At 39.1% G+C, this 11,195-nt stretch overlaps 1 protein-coding gene across 1 annotated transcript; it reads right to left on the bottom strand.

Annotated features, from left to right (window-relative positions):
- Window positions 1-1,184: 1,184 nt before the first annotated feature.
- On the bottom strand, window positions 1,185-3,656 carry LOC145006782 (uncharacterized). The gene is made up of 2 exons (XM_078965835.1): window positions 3,046-3,656; window positions 1,185-2,586 (listed from the first exon to the last, which is right to left on the bottom strand). Exons 1-2 carry the CDS (start codon window positions 3,654-3,656, stop codon window positions 1,185-1,187), a joined length of 2,013 nt encoding a protein of 670 aa, XP_078821961.1.
- Window positions 3,657-11,195: the final 7,539 nt, after the last annotated feature.

Below are 11,195 nucleotides of genomic sequence, written 5' to 3'. Positions count from 1 at the left end.
GAGAAAAACACTTGTACAAAAGTTAGAAATAAAAGACCATTAGAACCCATGAGAGATACGTATGACATATGGTTCTGGTACCTAGGCTGCGGTACCTAAACCATCTATCATATGTAATTCTCAGTTAGAACCGCAATAGAGACCAATGATGGTCTGCGGTAGCTAACACTTCAGAAAGAATTGCGGGTTTGGATTCATCATTCCCAACATTTGTAAGAATGCATTGAGTTTTGTAGAGTCAAGTGCTTTTGTAAAAACATCAGCAATCTCTTCATGAGTAGGAACAAATATGAGTTCAATATTATCTTTCAGAATATGATCTTTGATGAAATGATACCGTAACTCAATATATTTTGTCTTGGAGTGCTGAATAGGATTATGGGAGATCGCTATACCACTTTCAGAGTCACAGTAAATTGGTATCCGCAACATTCTGTACCCGTATTCTAGCAATTATGTCTTTATCCAAAGAACTTGGGAACAGCAGTTGGCTGCGGCCACGTACTTGGCTTCTGCAGTAGATAAAGATACACACGTTTGTTTCCTTGAAGACCAGCTAACAAGTCTTCCTCCTAGGAATTGGCATCCACCAGATGTACTTTTTCTATCGAGCTTGCATCTTGCATGATCCGCATCTGTGAAGGCTTGAAGGATGAAATCTTTTCCTGCGGGATACCATAAACCCATTGATTTGCTTCCTTTAAGATACCGAAGAGTTTTTTTGGCTGCGGTCATGTGAGACACTTTTGGATCAGCCCAGTATCTTGCACATACACCAGTTGCGAAGACAATGTCCAGTCTGCTTGCGGTGAGGTACATCAGTGAACCAATGATACCTCTATAAGTCTTGTGATCCACCGATTCACCGGAGGGATCAGCAGAAATCTTATAACCGAAGGCCATAGGGACCTTAGCAGAAGAGCAGTTGTCCATTGAATATTTCTTTAGAAGTTTAGTGGTGTATTTTTCCTGATGAATGAAAATGCCTTGCTGAATTTGTTTGACTTGAAGACCTAGAAAGAAATTAGTCTCTCTATTCATGCTCATTTGGAACTTGTTGGTTATGAGCTTAGCAAATTCATCTAGCATGCCTTGATCAGTCGACCCAAAGATGATGTCATCCACATATATTTGTACCATCATAAGGTGGTCACCATTTGCTTTTCTGAATAATGTGGGATCAATCACTCCTCTCTTGTACCCGGATAGACAACGAATTCAGAGAGTGTCTCATACCAAGCTCTTGGGGCTTGTTTTAAACCATAGACTGCTTTTTCAAGCTTGTAGCAGTGGTCTGGAAATTCAACATTTACAAATCCTGGAGGTTGCTGAAGATAAACCTCTTCTTTTAGTTCCCCATTGAGAAAAGCACTCTTAACATCCATCTGGTGTAACTTGACATTTTTGTGGGCTGCGTATGCTAGAAAGATTCGGATAGCTTCCATGCGTGCTACCGGAGCATACGTTTCATCGTAGTCAATGCCTTCTAGTTGACTATAGCCCTTGGCAACAAGTCTTGCCTTGTTTCTGATAACTGAGCCAGATTCATCTAGCTTATTCTTGAAAACCCATCTTGTACCAACAATAGTATGACCTTGTGGAAGAGGAACAAGTTGCCATACTTTGTTTCTTTCAAATTCTTCTAACTCTTCTTGCATTGCGGCTATCCAATCCGGTTCAAGCAATGCTTCTTTGATCGTTATAGGTTCTACCGAGGACATAAATGTTGCATAGTGGCAGTGATCAGATAAGTCCTTGGAGGACTGAGTCTGGATACCTGCGGATGGGTTGCCAATAATTTGACCTGGTGGGTGGTCTTTCATCCATACATGAAGATGTGGTAGCAGATGATCAACAGCTGCGGTGGAAGGGATATCTTGGATGTCAGAGGAATCTGCCGTTGGATATGACAGTTCCCCCTGGATTTGAAAACATCCTGCTGAATCATCTTGATCTACTGGAGCAGAATTTTCTTGAATAATCGGGAGAGGTTGAGGTTCCCCCTGGATTGCGGATGGGAGAGTGACAATTCTAGGATCGGTTCTAGTGTCAATATTCTCTATGAATTCATCATCTGAGTGTAAAGGTTCATTTGATGGTGAAGCTTCGCTTCGGGTAGGAATGTAAGCAGTATCAAGTACTGGAACTTCAACGGTTGTGACTAGATCTGGAGTAGAGCTTTCCCCCTCAACCGGAGAGGTGGAAGTATTGAACGATACTACTTCAGATAAAGTTGGTCCAGATACGTCAGCATGTTGTTGTTGAGTTGCGGGTGACACTAAAACTTCGGATAGTTTCGTCGTTTCAATGGGATCAAAAAGATCATCATAGTTGACTTCAACTAGATTCAGAGGTCCGGAAGTGGCTGGAATGTCACTTTCCATGATTGCAGTGGTTTCGGTGGACGGAGGTGCGATGCGGATGTGAGAATCATCAAATTTCACATCAAAGCTTTCAATGATCAACCTTGTTCGTCTGCTGAGCACTCGATATGCAACCTTGTTAGTGGAATAACCAAGGAAGATACCTTCGTCAGATTTTGGTGCAAACTTGTTGAGTTGGTCTCTATTGTTGATCACGAAGCATCTACAACCAAAGATATGAAAGAAACGAACATTGGGTTTGCGATTTTTGAGACCTTCATATGGTGTTTTATTCAGACGCTTGCACACAATACTTCGGTTTTAAACAAAGCATGCGGTTGCTTCTGCTTTAGCTTAGAAGTAGAGAGGAAGTTGGGCGAAGTTAAGCATGGATTTGGCTGCTTCAACGAGTGTGCGGTTCCTTCTTTCTACTACACCATTTTGTTGCGGTGTATAGGGTGCTGAGAAGTTGTGAGAGATGCCTTTGGAAACCAGGAAACTGTTGAGAAGATGATTAGTGAACTCAGTTCCATTATCACTACGGATGCGTCTGACTGGAAGCTTGATTTGAAGTTTGATTTCTTTGATGAAGTTAATGAAGATTTGTGGTGTCTCTGATTTGATTCTAAGAAAGAAGACCCATGTGAAGTGTGTATAGTCATCAACAATAACCAGTATATACTTTTTGTGGTGGAGACTGGCTACGATTGAGGGACCGCAGAGATCAATGTGTAATAGCTCCAGTGGTTCAGAGATAGAAGAATCCATTATCAGAGGATGGCTTGCTTTTGATTGTTTACCGCATTCACAAGCTGGACAAAGAGTATCGTTGCTGAATTTGAGAATGGGGAGACCGCGGACTAGTTCTCCAGTGACGAGGTTATTGATGTACCGAAAGTTGAGATGAGCTAGCTTGCGATGCCATAGCCATCTGACTTTGGATACATCTTTGGACAGAAAGCACAGTTGCGGTTTACCAATGATGAGAGAAACATCCAGAGGATACATCGTGCCTTCGAAGCGAGATTTGATTAAGCAAGTGCTTTGATCACTCGTCATTATGTAACGGAATTGATCGTCAAATTCAACACGATGTCCTGCTTTACGTAGTTGGCCAACACTGATAAGATTGTGTTTAAGGCTTTCTACATAAGCAACCTTCTGAATGGAAAAGTTCCCCGTAGTGAGAACACCGTAACCTCGGATGACACCATTTGCATTGTTGCCAAACGTGACATTTCCACCATTGCATATAGGCCTAAAATCCCGAAGGTACTCTAACCTCCCGGTCATGTGCAAGGAGCAGGCACTGTTAATTAACCATTCTTCTTCTTGTTCCTCCTTGCACAAAGCCTGAGAATTACACAATTAGTTTAAGCATCCAAACAAGTTTGGAGACAGGAACAATTGATGTATTTTTAAATAATGCATAATCCGAGGTTGCATGGACATGTCTTTTGTCAACTTTTAGACCTAGTCCTGGGTGTTTGTTTAGATTTGGATTGTTGCGAGTTTTTTGAAAAGTACGATGTTTCTGACTTTGATTTGACTTGACATGAGATAAAACCTTTTGACAGCTGCACTGACATTTACAAAAAGAGAGTTTGTCATTGAATCTGACATTATGCTTAGTCAGCTGTTTATAGAGTGAATTGGACTTGGTATTGGTCCGAGGTGGGTAACTTCTGAAAGATTTTCCATTTGGTTTCTGAAAAGTTTGTTTTGAACGGAGTTTTGGACTGTAAGATTTGACATGCATGCTGTTTGGTTTCTGAAAAGTTTGTTTTGAATGAGGTTTAGCATGTGTAAATCTTTGAGTCCCTTTAGGTGGATTTGGTAAGATTCCCTTCCATTTGTTGAAAGTTTGATGTGATCTTAACAGTGTTGGAGTGGGTAAAATTCCTTTCCAATTAGGTTCATTTGAGGAATAGACTTGAAAAATGTAGTTTCTTACAAGTTTGACACCTTTTTGGTTATGTCAGAAGTAGCAGGAATGACTTTTGAAACTGAACTTCCATTTTTTCTTGTTTCCATGAAAGAAGAGTTTTTTGAAATGTAGTTTGTGAAAAAAAAATTCTGGACTCTTAGATTTTGGAATTCTCGCATGTTTCTTATTTTTTGAAAAACTTTGTCTGCTTGTGCCTCGAGTTCTAATTTCTTCTTTGAAAGCCCTTTTTGCCAAGGATTTTGGTGAACCGCAATCATTATTATTCAACTGCGGTTTCCTGAATTTTTTTGAATGATTTTGAAAACATGGGCTTGAATCATCAGAACTTGAGGGTTCTGGAATTTGAGAGCATTGGCCTACTTCAAAATTTTCTATAGGTAATTCATGAAAAATTGGCTGAAGAGTTGTGGTTCCTTGAACTGATGGTTTTGGTAGAGATGATTTGACTACCGCAGAGTAGGTTTTAGATGAAACTGCGGTGGGACACTTCTGGGACATTTCACTACAGTGTGGAACACTGTAGTCTGAGGACAAAGATGGAAAGTCCTTTGAGACTTCGGGGCCATCAACAACAATTTCTTCATCAACTACGGATGAAGTTTGAGAATTTGAATGAGTGGTGCCACTGATGGGAGTTTGATCACATGTGTGACCAGAATCCTCAAGCACAATTTCCTCAATGACACAATTATTGCTTAAATTGTGCAGTCTACCGAAGTGAGTTTTGATATCTTCGGGAAAAGTCTTGTCATTGACAGGGAAATGAAATTCCCTATCAGGAGGGACATACAATCTGTCTTTGTTGAACTGGGGTTAGGAATCCATTATGGTAGGATACCCATTTGACCAACCCCAATTATATGTATTGTCCACGGTTCCATTGTTTACCAAATTTTCAATAGCCTCACTTTCATTAAATAATTTTTCAATTAAGAGATTTAAGCATACAATTTCTCTCTGAGCTAAATCTCTCTGGTTCAAAGCTATCTCTAATGGGGTTTCACTTAGCATTCTAGCATCTTTCTCTAACTCTAAATCCTTCTCTAACATTGCCATATTAAGTCTCTTGTTATCCAATCTTCCTCTCACATGGAACATCTCTTGGGACGCAATGTTCTTCTCATCTAAAGCTTTGTTATAGTCTGTAAGGACGACAGCACAAGTGTCATTAAGATCATATATGTAGGGTTGACAGTCATGCATACTATAATTTAAAGTTTGGATCATGAGTTTTACCTGTTCCACGATGCTTAGAGTCCCATCCTTTGCCATGTAGCAGTAGTTTTTGTTCATCATTGCTGATCCATCATCATCCGCAGTGGCCAGCATGCAGATTTTCCCTTTTCCTTTAACACTGCTGATGGTCTCTTCTTCATCTCCTGATGACCAAACTTGATGGTCTCTTTTAACTTGAGCCACATATGCCCTTGCCTTTTCTTTTTATTCCAACTCTTGAGCCATTCTAAGATAGAATGCTCTGTCCTTGACTACATTGGCCTTACAATCTTTTGCGAAGTGATTTTCTTTATTGCATTTGTGACAACTCACAACATCAGTCTTGTCTTCTGATTGAGTACCGGAGTCATTGTTCTGAGGAGATTGCGGTACCTCCTTTGGTTGATTGTTCTGAGATCCTTTGGGATATCGAGAATAGTTGTTCTGAGGACCGAAGTTAAGGTTGAATGGAGGTTTGTTGAATTGTTAATTCTTGCGGAAAGAAGAAGGTGGTATGCGGTTGAACTGATGGCTAACCAGAGCAATAGCCTCCTAAAATTCTTCTTTATCATCATACTCAGAATCCGCTTCGTATGACTGCGGTGGGGTATCATACGATGAAGAGTAGGGTGACTGCGGTGGAGCTTGTGCTATGAGAGCAAGCGATCCTCCAAAGTCAGCACAGTCTTTGAGTACAGTGGATTCTTGTGCTTGGAGCTCTCCATAGAGTTTGTAGAGTGATAAAGAGTGAATCTTCATGTCGCCTTGGACTATCATCTTAGCCGTAGTCCAATGTCTTCCTAAACCATTAAGGAAGTGGAGATTGGTTTCATGGTTGCTGCGGATGGTACCAGCATTTGATAACTTTGTGACTATCAGGTTGAACCTCTTGAAGGAGTCTTCCAAACTTTCACCCGTATGAGCTTTGAAGTTGTTGAAGTCGTTGAGTGCGGTAGTGAGCTTCTTACCTTGTGCTTATTCTGAGCCTTCGTACAGATTCTTGAGTACATCCCAGATCTCTTTTGCTAACTTACAGTTTATGATAATATCAAAGTTGTTAGGAGCAACACCACAAGAAATTTCATAAAAAGCAATAGCATCATTTTCCATTTTATCGAGATCATCCTTGGTGGGACGGCTCATGGTTGGTTGACCTCCTCCTAGCCTGGTTGCCGCGCCGTCAGTTTGGACTGGTGTAAGGACTGGAATGTGTGGTCCTTCTTCCATAGATCGCCATACATCTCTTCCCAGTCTTCTTAAGTACCTCTCCATTCTTTGTAACCAGTGATGATATTCATTTGCTACCAGTATTGGAGCTCGGTTAGAACCACCAACACTATTGGAGACATTCAGAGATAACGATTGTACCATTTTTTTTGTTTTTTTTTTTAAGAAATGAGCTTTAGTGGTATAGAAGGCCTAATGAAAAATCAGAGTTCCGATATTCAAAAAGCAACCACTTTGGCTCTGATACCAATTGTTGAGAGAAAAACTTGGAGACACACTTGAACAAACGTTAGAACAAGTATATTGTGGAATAGTTAATCTTAAAGGATCTAAAAGCTCAACAATAATATATTTAGATAGTTAGATAGTTAGTTGCGGAAAGTAAAGAAATATAAATGACAACAATTATTATATCAAGAATACACTTAAACTGATTCGTAACAAGGAATGCATTCACTCCGAGTTAATAAGGAAGATCATGTTTAGTGATTAAGTCTAGAAGACTTGCTCCGAAGAGAGGTTATAGTTTGATATGTTTCAGTAGCAAATTAGAGTAAAAAGAATAGAAAGATAGAGAAATGAAGAAGATAACTTGGAGAAATATATTCAAAATAATTCACAAGTCATCAAGTAATAAGAGAGATGGTTGAAGAAGAAATTTTGTAGTAAGAAGTTGTAATAATACATCAGAAGGAGTCTCTATTTATAGAGTCTCAGAACTAAACAACTACTCTATAAGCAGCCGTGCAAGGCATGCTGGATAATAGAGTACATTACATAAAGATAAGAAAAAACCTAACGGACTGCTGATGCTGAAGAAGAACTGACTCCGGGTGCTGAGATGATCCCGGATGGTGAACCATTGCGGTAGATAGTTCAAGAGGGTCATTTATATGTTTCAACAGATATTTTAGTTGAATTAAAAATGAAATTTTTAACTGTTATTTTTGGTAAATTACAGTTAAGGACTTACATGAGATTTGTGTATTGTTAAACAGTAGATAACATCCAATGGTGTTTTGAATGACTTTGTAATAATTCTTAATTATTGTAATGTAAGGGTGGGAAACTTAAGCATTTAATCCTTCCAATTGTGTAATTATGACTTTATCTTGTAAAATGAGGACTTAATGAATTAAGTTCAATGTTTTGACATGATAAAATGTCCTCTAATAGTGCTTGGAATCCTTTAAAGGTGTTGCAATTAGTTATCTAAAAGACCAAAATCATCAAACCAAGCTTAAGCCTCAAAAATTGAGTTTTGGGTGTGTTTGGGTTGCCTTAGGGCGCAACCCGTGTGGTTAGGGGAGCGACCCACATTCAGGATCAGAATGCCCAGGTTGACCAAAATCTAAACTTTAGTATTTTCCTCATAACTTTTACGTAGGGACTCGGATTTACACATGGTTTTCACCTACATTCATATAGTTACATAAGGAATGAGTAGAAACAATAAAATTAGGTAATGAAACCCATGAGGGGTATTTGGGTCATTTATTAACTTTTATACATGTTATATTAGTGGTCTTTGAGTGTGTTGCTCTAAGTAAAGGAACTAGAAGAGGACTAGCCAAGCTTCTTGTCATTGAGGTGGGTATGTGTTGACATTTTCCCAATTTAGGGTATATGGAAAAATGATTTTATGATAAAGAAATACCAATGCTTTGATATGTGAAACGCTTTGAAATGAAAGTGTTAAATAATTTTGAAAAGAATGCCTTGAAAGCAAGAGCATTTTCAAAGCAAAGAATGTGTTGGAAGAACGAATATTTTGATATGTGAAACGTGTCTTTTCAAAGTATATCTTTCTAATAATATTTTCTTTTATAAATGATTGAGTACTGATAATGTTTTAATGTGAAAGATAGAAAGAAAGTAAAAAAGGCACAATGAAAATTTTCCGGACCATGAAACATCAAAAGAGGCACTATAGGAATTTACTAGGATGGTACCTTCCCTTCGCGAAGTAGATATCCTGATATAGCATGATACATTGGTGGATAGATTTTGTTCTTTTCACCTTGGCACTTGACTTGGAAAGGGATCAAATGATATAACATGATATCTTGGTGGACTGATTTTGTTCTTTTCTCCTTGGCACTTGACTTGGAAAGGGATCAAATGAAATGATATGTTATGTTATGTATGAAATGATTTTCATGTAAATGATTTGAAATGTTTTGGGTCACAAACCCACATATCTCATGGGATATTATTGTCTTACATATCTCTTTTTAATGCAATGTATCTTGGGTTACGCTTAAGAAGAAAAGATGATAAATGGAAGTTAGAAGATAAGATATAGTGAATGGAGTAGCACTTTTCAAGTTCCTTATTAATGGTATTGATGTGATTCGTATTTGTTTGCTATAGTTTGTATGATGCTTAATGGTAAGATCCATTGTTTTAATTGTAAATGTTTTTATGGGACCAAGTCTTTGTTAAATGTGGGTTAATCCCCGAAATGATTTATATCCATAGCATTTTAAAGTTTGAAATTTTTTGGGGTGTTACAGTTCATCACGATGACATTTTCACTAAATATCCAACCATGTGTTATAGTGACACCAATGTGGACTACATTGATTATGTGGACATGGAAATTTCTCTAAACTGTATTACATACATCATGAACTAGAATATGTCAATCGTAGGAATATCTACTACCATTTTCCAACTTGAGAAGTATAGTTGGATTACAGTCAACTCCTTCTCGGATATGGACATACCACATTTTATACCTATTTTATATATATCCAATTAAGTTTGTTATTGAAATTATAAACAATTTTGTATCTCCATACTCAATTAAAATGATTTGGTACAAAAGAAGTTGGATCATCAAGTAGGAAATTATACTTGAATGTTCCTGTTAATAAGATCAATATTAACTTTGAGCCTATGGTAGTTTATGTGAATAGAGAGTATAACTTTTCCAAATCCATTGTACCATGTTGACATATGGTCGGACAGTCCCAAATAACCTAACTAACTAAAGTTTATAATGTACAATTTGACCAATGTTTGCCACTTCACCGAGATGTTACATTAGATAAATGTAACATCCATAAAAATCATGCCAAATTTGAACTTTTTTTAAAACATTTAAAAATCATTAAGTTATTACAATTCGTTTTCAAAATAGTATCATATCAGAGCTTCCCATACACATAAACACAAATATGAGGAGTTGTACGATCACACCTTTGCCTTCCCGCGATCATCTGATGTACCTGAAACAAAAAATGAAACTATAAGCCCAAAGCTTAGTGAGTTCTACCAAAATACTGATACACTGCACATAACACATATACAAATAATAACATGTATTGGGTACACAGCTATACAGACTGGATAACCCATGGGCCCACTATACCTTTACAAAGGTATCTCCTTGTTCCATAGAACCTTCAAATTCCTCTACAGAATGGCTACGGGCCTCTCCACATAATACAGGCGGTCATCGACCTGAATATCATCCAACGATACCATTTCCTCCTGATCCATAATGCACTTTCGCAATTGCGAAACATGAAAAGTGATGTGGATCCGACTAAGCTCCTCTGGTAGCTCTAGCCTGTATGCCACCTTGCCAACCCTGACAACGATCCTCGACCGCCCAATGTAACGGGGACCCAATTTCCCTCTCTTCCTAAAGTATATCACACCCTTCCAGGGGTAGACCTGCAGGAGTACCACGTCACCGACCTGGAACTCTAACTCAGATCGGCGCCTGTCAGTGTAACTCTTCGGTCGACTCTGAGCGGTCTGCAGTTGCTGTCTAATCTGCTGAATCTTCTCGGTAGATGGCAAGACTACCTCGGTCTTTCCCATTACCTTGTGTCCAACCTCACCCCAACAGACCGGGGTGCGACATCTCCGCCCATACAATAGCTCGAAAGGTGGAGCGCCAATGTTGGAATGATATCTGTTGTTGTAGGCGAACTCTGTAAGGGGTAACACACGCTCTCAACATGTCCTCGAGGGTTTGAATGGTCCGCTCACTCTGAACTTCGGTATGCGGATGATATGTTATGCTAAAGTGCAGTCGCATGCCTAGTTCCTCATGGAACTTCTTCTAGAAACGGGAGGTAAATCTAACATCTCGGTCGGAAACAATGGAGACTGGAACTCCGTGGCGAGCAATGATCTCACGGACATACACGTCGGCCAACTTCTCTGCCGATGAACTCTTCCGTATGGCCAAGAAATGGGCACTCTTGTTCAATCGATCCACAATGACCCGTATAGCATCAAACCCCTTCGTCTTCCTCGGCAGCTTAGTAATGAAGTCCATCGTGATATGTTCCCATTTCCACATGGGAATCTCCAGAGGTTGCAGCTTTCCATGCGGCCTCTAATGCTTGGCCTTGACCATCTTATAGGTCAAGCACCTCTCGATGTACCAAGTGATTTCTCGCTTCATGCACGGCCACCAATAA

The sequence above is a fragment of the Lactuca saligna genome, chromosome 7 (genome assembly GCF_052625555.1).
Source record: "Lactuca saligna cultivar CGN05327 chromosome 7, ASM5262555v1, whole genome shotgun sequence".
NCBI lineage: Eukaryota > Viridiplantae > Streptophyta > Magnoliopsida > Asterales > Asteraceae > Lactuca > Lactuca saligna.
This window is presented reverse-complemented; position numbering and strand designations above follow the sequence as displayed.

Coding starts and splice junctions, on each gene's coding strand:
- LOC145006782 (XM_078965835.1), bottom strand. CDS start 3,656: ATGACCGGGAGGTTAGAGTACCTTCGGGATTTTAGGCCTATATGCAAT. Junction 2,587..3,045: donor GCCAGTCTCCACCACAAAAA/GTATATACTGGT, acceptor CTTTGGTTGTAG/ATGCTTCGTGATCAACAATA.